Source organism: Callospermophilus lateralis, chromosome 6 (genome assembly GCF_048772815.1).
Source record: "Callospermophilus lateralis isolate mCalLat2 chromosome 6, mCalLat2.hap1, whole genome shotgun sequence".
NCBI classification, from domain to species: Eukaryota; Metazoa; Chordata; class Mammalia; order Rodentia; family Sciuridae; genus Callospermophilus; species Callospermophilus lateralis.
Genome location: NC_135310.1, coordinates 86401252 through 86417889, shown reverse-complemented (window position 1 = coordinate 86417889; position 16638 = coordinate 86401252). Strand labels below are relative to the sequence as shown.

Here is a 16638-nt window from a genome sequence, read left to right as displayed (position 1 = left end):
CAGCACTTTATAAATCCAGAATCAAAGATGGACACAAAGGAGTATTTTTGAAGAGAGATGGATAAGCCTTTTTTTTTTGGACTGATGCTCACTTTTTAAACTATATATGCTATATATTACAATTTCCACTTAATATGTTATGAGGTGACTTTATGTAATTATGGGCTAACATACCCACTTTAAAAGAACATAGTTTAACAGAAAGGATATATGCATTACTTATAAGAAGTTTTTTATAGGTCAAATATCTAGCAATGTTTTTACACAGTTATTATTAAATATATTATATACACTTCAAAAATCATCATTACCATACGAAATCATCATTACCATATGACATTATCTAAGAGATTAGTCTTGCTGAACTTTCTGAGAAAACATTTGAGTTTGTCAAAATACAGAAAAAGTTCCAGTTATATTCAATTAATTCACTAATCTCATTTCCTTCACAAAGCTTTTGTACTTACTTGTTCTCCTGGTATAGACAGTCCATTGGGTCCCTGGGGACCTGGAGGACCCTGAGGGCCTGGAGGACCTATATCTCCACGAGGACCGGGAGGCCCCTAAAATACACAATAGAGAGATGACCACAAGTAATGTAATGTCCTCCAGTGCTAACAGAAACTTGTATTCATAACTCTAAGACATCAATCATATAGTCTGTGCAAACATTTCAGAAATCTATACATCTATGAGGTATTAATGCCATTCTTTTCTTCCCTTTACTATTCATTAAAAGAACAACTGGAAGCTAGGCACAGCAGTGCATGCCTGTAATCCCAGCTATTTGGGAGGTTAAGAAAGGTAGATCACATGTTTGAGGTTAGCCTGGACAACTTAGTGAGACCCTGTTGCAAAAGAAAAAAAATAAATAAATAAAAAGGGATGGGGATGTAGCTCAGTGATAGAGTGCTTGCCTAGTATGCCTGAGGCCCTGTGTTTGATCCCCAGGACCCACATTCCAAAAAAAAAAAAAAAGAAAAAGAATAGTTGGAAAGTAAAATAAATTCACAACAGCACTTATATTTTCATGTTCATATGAGCTCAAAGCCTAAATTTCATTGAGTTTGATTTACAGTAGTCTCCCTTATCCTCAGGGAATATTCCAAGACCCAAAGTAGATATCTAAAACTAAGGATAGTGCTGAACCCTATATTTACTACATTTTCTCCTACACACATATAAGATAAAGTTTTAATTTATAAATTAGTCACAGTAAGAGATTAATAACAATAACTCATAATAAAATAGAACAATTATAAATATCAAATTATAATAAAAGAGTGTGCTTTGAGGTCATTCAATAAAATAAGGGAAACTTGAAAATAAGCACTGAAATACTGTGGTAGTCAATTTTATAACCAAGATAAATATATGACTATCGGGTGGGTAGGGTATGCAGCATGGATACACTGGACAAAGAGATGATTTACAGCCCAGGTGCAAGATTTTATCATGCTATTCAGAATGATGTGCAATTTAAAACTTAGCATTGTTTATTTCTGACATGTTTCATTTAATATTTTGAACCCTAAATGAGTGTGGGTAACTGAAACTAAAGATAGGGGTGAATAATAATTGTATTTTAAGCTAGTCATTATTTCTTTTAGACTTGTGCTTATTTCTAGGACTAAAGTGTACATAAATTAAGTAAGGAAAAAAACCAGATATCCATGGATTGGATACTGTAAGTTGGAGTTCTTTTTGCAATTTGTCTTGTTGGAAAGGGCATAAACTTGGAGTCAGGCAAACCTGAGTAAGCACCCCAATCTCACCCTTTCCTAAGTTAGCTTTGTCTCTAGAGAACTTCAGTTTTTTTAGAGAAGACCAGTGCATAACTAGCAGAAGGGGCTCATGAACCCTAGTGAACACATATGTGGCCACTCAGCAATTTTTCTGAAACAAATGAAAAAAGAGCAGCTAAATGGCTCCCAAATTGCTCCAGCTTTCTAGAGGGACTCTGCTGCCTGTGAAATTTTTAACTGTTGGCCAGTTCACCCATTCTCCTTCCCCATGTTCCAGCAGAGCTCTTTAGGGACCTTCTGCAGATTTCCCATGTGTCGCTGCTATAGCATGCATTTCTTTCTCCAACTATTCTCAACCCTCACTTGTCTCTGGAGAAAAGACAATCATAATTATATTGCCTGAGATATACCGTTACAGTTTGAATATGAGGTGTCCCCTAAAAGTTCGTGCATGAGACATTGGAAGAATGTTCAGAAGTAAAATGATAAGATTATGAGAGCTGTACCCCAATCAGTGGATTAACCTACCAACATGGATTAACTGAGCAGTAACCAGAGCAGGTAGGGTGTGGCTAGAGGAAGTAAATCACTGGGGGTATATGCCTTTAGGGTTTATATTTTGTCCAGGAGAGCAGAGTCCTCTCCCTGCCCTGCCCCACCACGTTGTGAGCCACTTTCTTCTGCCATATCCTTCTGCCATGATGTTCAGCCTTCCCTTGGGCCCAGAGTTATGAAGTCAGCCAACCACAGACTGACTCTGAAACTATGAGCCAAAATTAATTCTTCCTCCTCTAAGTTGTTCTTATCAGGTCTTTTAGTTACAGCAAAGAAAAGCTGACTAAAATGCATGTTAAACCTGAACTATCTTGCTCAAGATCATATAATCTCTTTAGTGGAAATTTGAACAACCAGACTTCAACATAATAGTGAACATTTAAATGCACTCTAAAATATACTTACAATTGCTCCATTAATACCTCTTTCACCTCTGGGACCTTTAGCACCTGGTCCTCCCTAAAATACATAGTAAGGGTACATTTTAGTTTCTGGGTAGGAAAGTAGAAAGAAGTTGATGTATAAAAATTGCTTCAAGAAGAAATTAAGTCTCAAAAAAATCAATACTTCCATAGCTACTTGTAAAGAACTGAAATAAAAATTTCACATCAGAGCTGAGGGCTCAATGGTAGAACATATGCAAGGCCCTGGGTTCAATTCCCAGTACCACACACACACACACACACACACACACACACACACACACACACACACACAAAGTCATATCATTGAAATATGAGGAGAAAGAGAATTTCAAAACTTTGAACATTCTAAATGTCTTACTTTTTACATTCTGTATTTTACTGATATCAAAATGTAAAGTTCATTTGAAATTTAGGGGTTAGGGAATTTGAAAATTAGGAAAAGCAAACATTACTTGACTACAGTAAAGAGAAAAATATGTTTAGGAATCATGTGAATTGCATTTTTCAGGGGAAATAATATCAACAAAATATGATCTCAGAAGTTCAGAAAATGTACTTAACAGGAAACCAGAAACCACTAAGCAAAGACTAAATAAATATTATAGTGACATCCATGAATGTGATCTCACAACTAGAGAAAAAACTACTCAAAAACATCTGTCACACATAAGATGTAATTTTATGTTTATAAATATAAATCAGGTAAGTCACTGTCACTTAAAAAAATGGTAACTCAATTTCTATTTGAAAAGCTATTTTGCAATCAACCTAAAATCACTTTGTTATTTGCTATGACCCAAGTACAGTAAAATTTGGTGTCCTGAGAATTCTTGAGCTGCTTCTATTTTAATTATCCATTTTGTTAAAAGAAGCCAACAGGACTTAGAGCTATCACTTCCATTTCTCAAAGTGGCTCAGGTCCCTTGTTGAATTGACTAAATGAGGTCTATCGCTTCAATAGTCAATGTTTTGCCTTGAAGTCTTCCTGCTGCCCATGAATAGACCTGGCCACAGTTTTCTCATTCAAGTTATTCCAAATTCCAGTACTTTCACCCAGAGTTTGTGACATCACACATGTGAACTTCTCTCTTTAAATGTTGTGCTCATGATTTCTGCTCCATAAGGTACACCTGTTCTAACTTCTAACTGCAGGCCAGCCTCTCAAACACAGCCCTACTCCATTCATACAAAAACTTTCAGAAGATGAAAGGAATTTTCAAAATCATATACCTATAGACGTAAACCCATTTATAAGATTCCTATCTTTAAGAGAAAAGCTCTCAAAGACTAGACAATTAGCCAATTAAACTTACTCTATCCCAGAAAACACAGATGCATAGAAGCTTTTTATGAACGCCATACTGACAAACTGATGATCACTCCAAAGATTTAAAAAGCAAAAAGAATTTCAGTTTCCTTACTGCAGGTCCTGGAGGCCCTGGAGGTCCAACACTGTCCTGTGTGCATGTGCATGCATTTGGAAGAGCAGGGCATTTTGCTTCATCTCTCTGAAAATTTGAAAAGAATATTTATTTTTAGATTTAAAAGTTGGGGAGGACTTCCCATCTCCCACCTCCAAGAAATTCTTTTTTACCAACTTGAAGAAATAACTTCTTGTTAACATTTCAAAACTAGTCTTAAATTAAAACTTGTTTGACTCCTTTATATTTTCATTTTACTTGAGGAAACCACACATGACATTACAAGACCACCAGGACCACTAGTAATTTAATCCAATTTTCTCTAATCCAGTGTTAGAGAAACACTGTATATCTTAAATATCATGTCCCATTTCATTCAGGAAAAAAAAGAAAATCCAAAACCTTTCCATGACCTACAACTCCCTCATGCTCTGCAAACCCACTCCCCACCATCAAGCCCATTTCAATGCCTACCACTCTACCCTTCACTTTCATTTTGCTCCAGCCCCATTGATCTTGAGTGTCTCAGCTGTTTGGAGTATAGAATGCTCTTCCTCCATTATCCACAAAGTTTGCTCCCTCACTTTATTCAGGCTCTGCCTAATTCTCAGCCTTATCACTGAGGGTTGATGATACCTACAATCATTCCCTGTCCCTTTACCCTGATATGTATATCATCCTAGGATTCTCACTCTAGGATTCTCACTCATTCAGTATCTGTGGGGGATTGGTTACAAGGCTCCCTGCCAATTCCAAAATCTAAGGATGTTCAAGTTCCTTATTTCAAATGATGCAATATTTGCATATAACTTAAGCACATCTCCTGTAGACTTTAAATAATCTCTAGATTATTAACAATACCTAATGCAATGTAAATGCTATGAACAGGTGATACATTATACTGTTAAAGGGAAAATGACAAGGAAAAATGTCTACACATACTCAGTACAGAAACAATTTTTAAAATATTTTCAATCTGCAGTTCATTGAATTCATAGATACTGAATCCACAGAAGGAGAGCCAACTTTATATATCTCTTGTGAATTATTTCTCTCCCCCTGTATTTCATAAGGACACTCACTTTTTATTGCTGTAACCCTAGCAAAAGAACAGTGTGTGGCTTATGATGAATATTCAATAAATACTTCTTGACTAAATAATGTACACTCATGGATGTATGCAGTTCTCTGTTTGCAAAGCTTTAAATCCATCACGAACATTCAATTTTGTTACTACTACCTCCTACAGAAATACTAAGGGAGAAAGCCAGCATCTCAAAAAGAAATATGATTATTTCTATCATCTAAAAATCCCTAGACATTCAGAAAGATGATGACTGATTCTGTAAAATGCTCATATTTTATAAGGAATAGGAGGGCTTTGCAGTAATGAGTAGGTTTGTCAAACACATTGACTCAGCAGAGTTTTTCTGACTTTTAGAGAATTTCCAGATATGGTCTTGTACATTCGTAGCTTGCAAGGAAGTCACACAGGCAGTGGCCTGGACTATGTAGCCGATGAGTACATGTTGTGTGTCCCTTGGCTCCAATTTGGAAATGCAGCTGCTGAGTGGCACTTCCTCTCCCAAACCATCTGCATCACAAGGACTTAGTCCTGGGGGACCACTCAGATCCATTCCCTTTCACTTACCCTAGAAGGAATATCACAGCATCTGTCTCTACTGGTCCACACCGGACTGCAGACAATGTCAAAACTCTGAATTTGGAACTGCAAAAAACAACAGCAACATTAGCTACAGACAATTGAAGAACGTTTTATATTAACGTCTCCAGTTTTAATCTTTGCCAACTTCTCACACAGATTTTCCCAAGGATACAAGGCCCAGAGAATGTGCCCCTTACTTCATAAGGGAAGAATATTAAAATATATGCTTGAGAAAGATAATAAAGTGAAATACAAATGGGAAATTCTCACTCCTGATTTGTTTCTTTGGCTAAAATGCAATGATTTTTTTCGAGTGACTTTTGTTTTTTAAATGAACTTTTAAAGTAATGTTTGAGTGAGTTTTTGTTTTTTATTCATTTATATGCTTAAATAAATTTTAAGACTACATATATTCAAATCAATTTTTATTAATCCAGCCTTGTAGAAAAGTTACATTTAAAAAATCACTTCTCACTCTAAAACTGATGATTTTTTTGCTCATGATTTCTGTTCCATAAGGTGCACCTGTTCTAACTTCTAACTGTAGGCTACAGATTGACAAGTAACTTTTCTATTGGCCCTCAATTTAATTATTTTAATATAGCATATACCTCCTATAGTTCAAAAATATAAAATGTAGTTCTTTTGGCAAAAAGAAAAAGGTTGTCTAGATGTATTCATTCTTTTAAAAACCTAATGTAATCATTCTACTTAAATATTAAATCCAACTTCAACAAAAAGTTTGGGTTTCAATCATAACTTCATTAAATTTTGAGCTAATTCTTTCTATACTGAAAACTAAAAATTTCCCTTTTGAATCTGATAGAAAATCCTGCTCATGGAACAAAGCCAAATTAAATAAATAATGACATTAAAAATAATAATAAGAGAAGCCAAAGAACTTTATTAGCTTTTAGGACAATGTTTATTGATTGACATTTAATATGGCTTAATTATCCTTGTACAGTACAGTGAAAGCTTTAGATTGAGGTCTTTATTACCAGATCACATTGTGAGCAAAGTTGGCAATGAAACCTGAGAATAAGGCGTCAGCTGGCTGCTCAGCTACACTGATCCTTCTGAGATAGACTAACGGCTCCTCTATGAGCAGACCCAGGACAGTCATTGCTAGTTTAATGTTTAATGTCCCAATTGCACAAAAATGCACTAAAAAATTATTATCTTTGAAGAATAAAAAAGGAACTATTTTAGATTTCACTGGGTATGCTGGCAACTCTGCATTGTTTTCCTGCAACTTGATCCTGTTTAAAGACAACTACACAATGTTTCCTGGTGCCTGAACAACTTCTTTTGTTTCTAGCAGTAAGGCACAATGTTACAGGCTGCTGGTAGCATATTTTCTAAATGTCACTTTTCCAATGTTTCAGACTTGGCAATTTAGAACTCACTGAGAAAAAAATAAATAAAACCTACTGCACTACTTAAAAAATGACACATCAATTTTTGAGCACAAAGTACTAAGAAACATAAAGACATTACTTACTGTGGCTGATTTCCTTTCACCTTTAAGGAGTTTTCCAAGAATTTCATAACCATCCGTTGTGATATTTCCAGCTTCCTTTATGTCTTTTTCTATAATTTCATAGCAGTCTATGTAAATCTTAACACTTTTTGAAGTCACTACAATATGAATCTAAAAAAGATGGAAACAAATTTGTTTCCATTATAAAAATTCCACCAAAAAAAAAAAATTAGCTATTCTCATCCCAAACCAAGAGTCTTGAACTCAAAACCAAGAACCAGGTTGTAATGTCAACAATGTCATTTATTAACCATATGAAACTAAACAAGCCACTTAACCTCTCTGGTCTCAGTTTCTGTCATCCATATGTACACCCATACTTTCTTATTTGCTCACTGTGTACCCTTGCTGAGATGACTAGAAAGGAGGTAGTGGGTAAAAGGACTTTGCAAACTCTAAAGAACTAACAAAGTAGAATTGATAAATCATTTATATGTATGCTTAGTACAAAGGAGCTTCAAATGTCTCCCAATAATTTGCTCAATTCAATTTTTAGCTTATTTCCCAGTCTCAGCCAAAAATTCTTTATAAGCCATAAAATATCTTCTGTAGAGATTCAACCCTGGAAATTAATAGAACTTTAGATTCATTTCCTCTTAAGGAAAAAAAGCACTTACGTTGATTAATTTTGTGTCTGCTTCTGAAGACACAGAATGTTAAGAAATCTATTAGTACAGATAACTATTAAAGCATTTGTATTCCAGCAATGTAAAGAATAGTTGTCGGTAATCTTTGACTTGAGGGTTATGCTCATAGTTTCCACTTATATCAGCACAAATACTCAAGTGAGCACTTGATGATTACTTTGAAAAGTTTGGCAGAAAGTTAAAAAGAACATAAATTCTCTTAAATGTTCTGAGTCAATAAACTTAAGACTAATTTCTAAAGTTTTACTTTTAAAGTAGAAATTTTCCCACATGGATTATTTTATCATATCTATGATAAATATGAATTACATATTGTTTTTATATACAACTGGCTAAAATAAAGTTTAAAGACCCTCAAGGAAATCAACTAATACTGAAATCAAAATGAACATTATGTAAGCATTTCAAGGATATTTATCATATAATAGGATTTAGACTCTTGTGTGAATTTTATTGACTCTTTATGTGAACAACCACAGAAGCAAACATTCATAGTGTGAAAACTCATGGTATCCACAAAAATTATTTCAAAATCAAAATTTAAAAAAAAAAATTGTATCAGAATCACTCCAAATGCACTTGTCATTTATGCTAACCATAAGAAGCATAACCTAAAGACACATTTTGTGATTATTTATTCAGTGATTATTTATTTTACTGCATAGTGCATGTTTTAAACACATACATTACATTTCAGATGAGCTTATCAGATCACTGTCTCAAGTATTTAAGGTATTTCTCAACTGCCACTCATCTCCCTTCCCAGGCTCTGACAATTCCTAAAACTCTGTTTTTCACCTACTTTATTTCTCACATGGATCTACCTCATCTATTATCAGTAGAAGGTACACACACACACACACACACACACACACACACACACAAAGTTTTTCAAGAGACTGTACAAAAAGTGATAACTGTCAACTCTAAACTCATTTAGCTATTCTCTTCTCTCCAAAGGGCCCTCTTCCTGCCATCATCACTAACTGTCTTCTGCTCATTCCCAGACAAGGTTGAAGAACCTCAGTTCAGAAATTAGATGGAAAGTGAAAAAAGAGAGCTTGAATCCTTAGCTCAGTAAGAATGCAAGTAGCTGGGAGTGATCCCAGGCAGTACGTGCACTGATGGGACACGTGAGGGTGGGTTAAAGGAATGGGTGGGGTGTTGTATACTTACAATTTGTTAAGGGGCTAGACTTAAGTTTTTTTAACACACACAGAAAATGGTAACTATGCAGAAGTAATGTTAATTGATATTAATTATCTTGATTGTGAAGATCATTTCACAATGTATATCACTTTTTCATATACCTTAAACATATACAATTTTATATATCAAAAATATTTCAATAAAGGGGCTGGGGCTGGGGCTAAGTGGCAGAGTGCTCACCTAGCACATGCAAGGCGCTGGGTTCAATCCTCAGCACCACATAAGGAAAAAAATGAAAGATAAAAGTTTTTTTAAAAAATATTTTAATAAAACTGTTTTTGAAAAAAAAGAATGAGGTTAAGCAGTGAAGGAGGGAAAGGACTTAGTGAAAAGGGAAAGAAAAAAAACTAAGGACAGATTATGAAATAAAAAGAAAGAGAATTTAGGAAGAGAAGACAAAGAAGGAGAAAGAAGGGGTGTTATGTAAAGCCCGAGAGTGCAATACCTCAGTGGGAAGACAAATAATAAGAAGGGAATGTAAAAAAACTTATCTTGATTTGTAGTAATTAATGAATATTATTATAGATCTCTGAAAAATACTGCCTTTTGCCTTTTTTGGCTCAAAGAAAGCATTCCATGAACATTGGAAATTTTTAAATAGTTACTAAGTGGTTATTGGTTGTTTAGTAGAAGATGATTCTCAACATCTTAAGTGGATACAAAAGAAAAAATAAAAATAGTCCTTCTTAGCACGTTACCCAATAGGCAAAAAAATGCCAGATTCAACATCTATTATCAGAAAAGGATCACTTGAAACCAATAATATCCTCCAAACTAGAATTTGCTAGAATTTGCTTTCCCAGTGAGGAATTTATTTTACTGTACTACATGAAAGTCAATAAAATTTTAAGTAAATATATTATAGTAAAAGGATTTTTTTCTTTTATTTATTTTTTTTTGGGGGGGGTACTATTGATGTGCACTTTGGAGCCTCTTTGAAGTCAATAAAGAAAGTCTTTTACCATCCTTATCATGAATCTAATTTATGAATTAGAAAAACATCCGGGAGAGAAACCAGGTTTCATTGAGAGTAGAAACAGCAAGAAATCATGTTAAACCAATTCAAGTTAGAGGGAGGTCAGATTGAACTGGAAATATTTGTCTTTTTTATGTGGGGCTAATCTTTCTGCATATCATACTTGTAGAAATTTTAGACCTTTTGTGCAGTAACTGGTTCCTGTTAACATACTCCAATGCATGAAGGGATATCATTAAAAGGTTTATTCCTAACCTAGACTGACCCTTTTTTTTCCTAATGCTCCTAACTTCAATACTTATTTGTCAACTAGTTGAACTAGTTTATAGTTCACTAGCATGTTTGTGACTTTTCAATAAGCAAGCAAGCAAAAAGCTCCTGTTCTATATAGAATAGTATCAATTAAAATATAATCTGCTAAATTATTAAGCTTCCCAAACTTGAAGACATAAACATTCACAACAAAATGACAAGCAGAAAAATAGGTGAACAATATTGTAACCATCTGATTCAAATGTTGAAAAGATATAAACTTTGAAAATAAATTAAAAGATTAATAGGTTAATAGTAGTTATCCATCTTCCCTCTTTCTCTCTCTCTCTCTCCTACCCTGCCCCCTCTCTCTAATACTGGGAATTGAATCCAGGAACTTTGCTCCTGAGTTACATCCCCAGCCCCTTTAATTTTTTATTTTGAGGCAGAGTCTTGCTAAATTGCCCAGGCTGACCTAGAACTTGAGGTCCTCTGGCCTCAGCCACCTAAGTAGCTGGGATCACAGACTGTACCACCACACCCACCAGCAATAATCTCTTAACTAATAGAATCATTACCTCAAATTTATGAATTAATCAAATTATCTAAAATAGTATTATCCTTTTGAAAGACATAGCTAGAACTCTACCAATTTAACATGACATCTTAATAAATAATAAAAGAAATTAGTTTTTATTTTTAAGTCATATCCTTTTTTTAGAAATAAGACTCAGATAATCTTACATTTTTACCTTATGAAAACTTCCATAAAATAATGTCTTTACTTCATCTGTGTCAAATGTAACTGTTTGCACCTCGCCTCTTGTATCCTTATTGAAGAATGATAATGTCTTACTAGAAGCTGTAAGCAACATAAGATGGTTATTAAATCACATGCATGGCATACTTTTTATTGTAAGTATTAGCAAACCACCCTTATTGGAAAACTTCTAAAAGTTTCAATAATTTCACTTGCACTAATATAAAAGTAGAATATTTACTGATGTTATATTTTTAAAAGTTTAATATAAAAGCATATACTAAGTATATATATATATGTGTGTGTGTGTGTGAGTTTTAAAACATATACTATTCAAATTCTGAATAACCAAGTACTCAGTATGAACTTAGTTATATTCAGAAGGTCTCTAGAGAGAAAAGAGAAGGAAAGGGAAAAACACAATCAAAACTATGTCTGCATGTGCCTTAAAACAGGATAAAATCCTTACGATCTGCAATCACTCCAACTTGTGGTTTGTAGTCTCTGTCTGTAATTTGCCAAATTGCAAAAGGATCATTGGGAGATTCTGGGAGAAGTCTGAACAATAGTATAATTGTGTATGAAGGAGGAAGTCCGTTTGGATGCAGGTCTCTGTGAGATAAAACAAAATAGGTTAATAAATAAATAAGGATTTTTTTTCATCAGAAACAGAGAAAACCATTAGACCATAATCCCATTATGAGGGACTATTTACAATCAACCGATTCAATAATAAAAGGAGAAAATTTTATAAAATACATCAAAAGAATAAACACTAAAGACCCATTATGAAAATAGCAGATTATTTATTTGATAAAGTCACAAAAGTCTAGGAAATTACTGAATAGTCTTTTGTTCTACCCTTAATAATGAATTTCTTCTAGACACATAGAGGACTATAATATCATGTAATAATTTTAGGGTGATAAACACTATTACTATAGATATCATGTGAAGAGAATGAATCTGATTAACATTAATTTCCAATGTCAAGGGGATAAGATCACAGGCAAGTGGGTTATGGTTTTAATTTCTCTCTCCCTATCACTGATAATGTTTTGCACTTCCAAATTCCTCTGTTGAAATCAAATAAATCACTTCAAGAAGCCTACATATTCCCAAAAATAAAACCAGTTGTAAATGTTAAGGCCATGTACATGTACAAATGTTTAGTGCTGATAAAGAAATGTGAGTCAATTAAAAGGAAACGTTTCTTGGCTCTAAGGCTGGGAGACAAAAAACTCGGTCCCCTGTGTCCTTCCAGAGTTGAGTCAACCTTGTCCTGGAAGAATTTTTTAAGCAGATTTGATCTTTTTGTGTCTGAGACCATGTAACACTTTCTCCCTGAAGGAAGAAAAAAAGGCCTAGATAATCGAATCTTGGACAGAAAAGAAGCTATGCCTCTACCAATTTTGGCCTAAGGCATAAAATGTGTCTTGTGACCACATGTCCTCCTACAGTGTAACCAATACTTCTGGACTATAGTGCTGCTTTGTATCGTCAAATGCTCTGAGAAAGCTGGCAAGATGCCATTTATATATTCAAGAAATATCTATGCACATCCATGTTAAAAATAATATTTTCTCCCTATTACCTCATCTCTCATGTAACCCTTTTCTCTCTTTCCCTATTTAACTAGCCCTTGTGAAAAAATAGTAATAATTCAATTACGTTTATGTTTCTTTCCTTTCATTCAAAAGTTCTGACTCTTGCAAACACAATAGTATGTTGTAAGTTAAAATGTACCTTGAGGTGACTGAAAGAGTTGAACATTGGTTATTGAGGTTTGCTGAAAACTCAAGCACTTCAAACCAACATGGCTAACCATAGAAGAATCAGGAGTTACAATCTGGTCAAACTACAATACAATCTGCACCTCCTTAAAATTAATCAGCTTTGGTTTTAGTCTGAATTTTCCACTAGCTTTCCCAGAGCATTTCAAATTTCAGACATTATTTTCTGTTCCTGTCCTAAGTTTCTGAAAGCTTTATTTCTTCTTATTCTTTTCTCTCCACAAGTTGCTAAACACATATTTTCAACATTAAAAAGTTTTAGTTTTAATGAATAAGAAATACATATTTCTGTTATCATATCCAAGTGCAAACCTCCAGAGCTACCCAACAGATTGCTAGAGTATTAGCCAATAAAAACTAACTGCTGCCTGTCTGATCACGGACAAGCAAAATTACTGCAGCCCTTCATTTTCTAGAGGTCTGAAACACTAAAAAGAATTCTTGCTCTTGTTTTTCATTTATTTCAGCCAGTCATTCTGCACCACAGGGGGATACCTTCACTATAATAAGCTGCCTTCCTGTTTTAACAGCCTCTCTTAGAAGGAGTATAACTACAACCCTCGCCTTCAATTCCAAAGAATCAGGTTAGATTCTTGGATCTGGGAATAGTGGGTCATGAGTCCTAGTTCCTTGCTTTCAACCTGCCACACAACTTGATGGAAGATAATTAACCCAATTCTATTTAAGGAAAACAGAGTTGGTGATCCATAACAAGTCTTCTGACAATTCTGAAGTCCCAAGATTCTAGGAAGTCAGCAAATATTTCAAGAACCTCTTGCCCATTTTAAGGAAAAGGGAACCTCCTGTTTTCACACTTACGCGGTGGGTTGATTCACAAAGGCATTCTTCTGAAGCCTGTAAGAGGAGTAGCTGGGGAAAGACCCTGACTCCAAAGAGACTCCTTGGACAGAAGCAAAATTCTTTTCTGTCAAGTTGTATGCTTCGAGCATCTTAAATCCTTTATATCAAAGAAGAAATTACTAAAATGAGTATATTTTAACAATTTTATTCCTTAAATCTAGAAAGAAGTTAGTCCAAGGACATAAATGCTTACCTGGTGAGGTGTAGCCATCCAAATAAATGAGAGGACAACCTGAAATGTACAGAAGTCTTTAAGTATGACAACATGATATACAAACTCTACACACACACAGAGAGCAGAAATGTATGCACATCAAGTCATGAATCTGTTCATTTATTTATAAAAGTTAACTTGTTGATTTAGCCTTTTATTTCTTATAGGCTTCTTGTGTATAGGAAAAATGTAATATTAATAAAATTATGCTATTATTATTAATAGGAAAAATAAACTTTTCTGAATATTCTCTAATCAAATTGGAATTTTAAATTTTTCTTAAAAATAATAAAATGGAATTGAAGAGGAAAATTTTCACCTGTTTTTCAAGAGTAAAGAAATTCTCTCCCAGAAAATGTGAGATTTAAGCAAAGGGAAAAAAGTTCATTCATCCGTAACCCTCTTCTCTGCCAAACCTCTAGCCTTTCACTGTCTACCACACATAACAGTGACAAGTATAGCACAATTTTCACCTTGGATCTCCCAAAGCCAGAGGTACCAGAATGCTGCATCCAGGAGAAGAAGGGAGACAGTTCCAGCCCTCTACCCACATTCACCATGGCAGCTCCATTCTGGAGTTCAGTGTAAGTTTTCACAGTAAATCCCTGAGTTTTGTTCACTGTTGCCACCTCAAACCAGAATTTTATATTTATAATATAATATTTAATAGGGAAAATATGACACTTGTAAACTAGAGCCCTGCGTAGGATTAGGAGTGTAAACTGGTCACATAATTGTCTCCCTAATCTCATACCCCAAAATGGATAAGGAAGAAGAAAAATTGACTTAATTGATCTTTAGTCCTTCCCCGTAGTTCAAAAGCTGAACTTGGTATAAGAAAAATTTACACCCAAACAAACAAATGAGAATCAACTGAATTTCCATGGAGCACGCAAGCATAAGCCAGTTGGCCCATTGATTTCTTGATGCCTGAATGTTGACAGAATACCAGCTGGTAATGAATAGGGAAAATCTTCATCTCATGGAAGAGTTTCTATATATGCAATTCTAAGCTGATGATTAATTTTTCTAACTGTCACAGGCACTGAGGTGTTGGGAAATAGTATATTAAAATGCTTTATTTCCATATAAGGGTTATTACATCCTCTAGGCTAAAAACAGATTTCTGACAAGCACACATTTAGCACGATCTCAATGGAACAATGACTCATCAGGTTTTCAAGTGATTTCCCAGGATCTATTTTTGCACAGACTTGATCCCATATAGTATGATTCCATTTAGTGTATAAGTAACCATTTCCCAAGACAATGAATTTATGGATCTATGTTGACCATGACTTACTCGAAGTGGCAGTTTCACAAACAAATGTAATAAGGTTGTCCTCAATCTTCTCAAAAGATTCAAAGTCGTCCACAATGAACACATGCCGTTCACTTGGCTTGCTGGCAATGTTGGCAAGCTCATTGTAGTCAACATCAGCCACACCAACTACAAAGACACTGAACCCTGCAAAGTACATTTATAGAGTAAATTGTATATCCTTTTTCTGTCCTTTATTGTTTCAACAATTCAAAATAAAATCTTATCAGAAACGATACTGTATTTTCTTAGCACGTGCAGCAAGTTCTGATATTTGACAAAAACTCTCTTTAATGGATAAATATGTTCTTTTAATGAGTATGTGCACTGGGCATGGTGGTGCACTCCTGTGATCCCAGCAGCTTGGGAAGCTGAAGCAGAAAGATTGCAGGTTGCCAGCCTCAGCAACTTGGCAAAGTTCTAAGTAATTTAATGAAACCCTGTCTCAAAACAAAAAAATAAAAAGGGCTGGGGATGTGTCTCAGCTATTAAACACCCTTGGGTTCATCTATTATCTGGTTTATAAAGTTTGATTCATTAGATCATAATAATTAAAAGATAAAGCTTTTAAAAGCAGAGAGACCTGGTGTAAGGTACACAGGCTTCCACAAATCCACTGTCCTAATGTACACATGAATACTGTAATTCTCTTAGGTACCATTAACAATTTAAATATATGTGACTCAGAAACCAAGAATGGGCTATTTTAAATTTGAATTCTTGAGACTGATTTTTCTCAACAAATTCAGGCTCAAAAAATAGCAGCAATTTGACTACCTTCAAAATTTGCAATTCCCAGTGGCAATAAATATTCCTTTATTTAGACTAATGCAAATAAACAAAGTTTTCATTCCAAAAGCTTCATTTGACATCAGAAAAAAAACAAAGATATGAAAGGAATATAAAGAGTGTGTGTGTGTGTGTGTGTGTGTGTGTGTGTAGCAACTAAAGAAGCAAGCATTCATAATCCCAAATCCCAAACTTAAATCAACTAGAAACCCAAAATATATGAAAATCTGCTGAAAGTGTATAACCTAATGGCAATAAACTAATAAAGGATTAGTGCAAACAACAATCTCTATTGAAAGAAGATAGTATAACAGCACTAATCATGATTCATAATTTTAGTCAAAGAATTATGTATGTGCAGATGACAAATTCTATGTAACAAAGTGCCTTATAATTTATTGCCACAGATCATGCATGACATAGAATTCCTTCTAAAATACATCTACCTTGGACCCTGCTTA

General features: G+C 34.5%; 1 protein-coding gene across 2 annotated transcripts in view; it reads right to left on the bottom strand.

The window, feature by feature from the left end:
* Nucleotides 1-16638, bottom strand: part of Col12a1 (collagen type XII alpha 1 chain) — a 106579-nt gene that overhangs the window by 15217 nt on the left and 74724 nt on the right. For both annotated transcript variants that reach the window (XM_076858491.2, XM_076858492.2), the window contains 10 exons: nt 15371-15535; nt 14047-14085; nt 13812-13950; nt 11669-11811; nt 11192-11301; nt 7317-7466; nt 5798-5875; nt 4147-4233; nt 2706-2759; nt 468-563 (listed from right to left, as the gene is read on the bottom strand). In XM_076858491.2, coding sequence (XP_076714606.1) covers nt 468-563; nt 2706-2759; nt 4147-4233; nt 5798-5875; nt 7317-7466; nt 11192-11301; nt 11669-11811; nt 13812-13950; nt 14047-14085; nt 15371-15535 — 1061 coding nt within the window. The remainder of the gene's footprint in view (nt 1-467; nt 564-2705; nt 2760-4146; nt 4234-5797; nt 5876-7316; nt 7467-11191; nt 11302-11668; nt 11812-13811; nt 13951-14046; nt 14086-15370; nt 15536-16638) is intronic.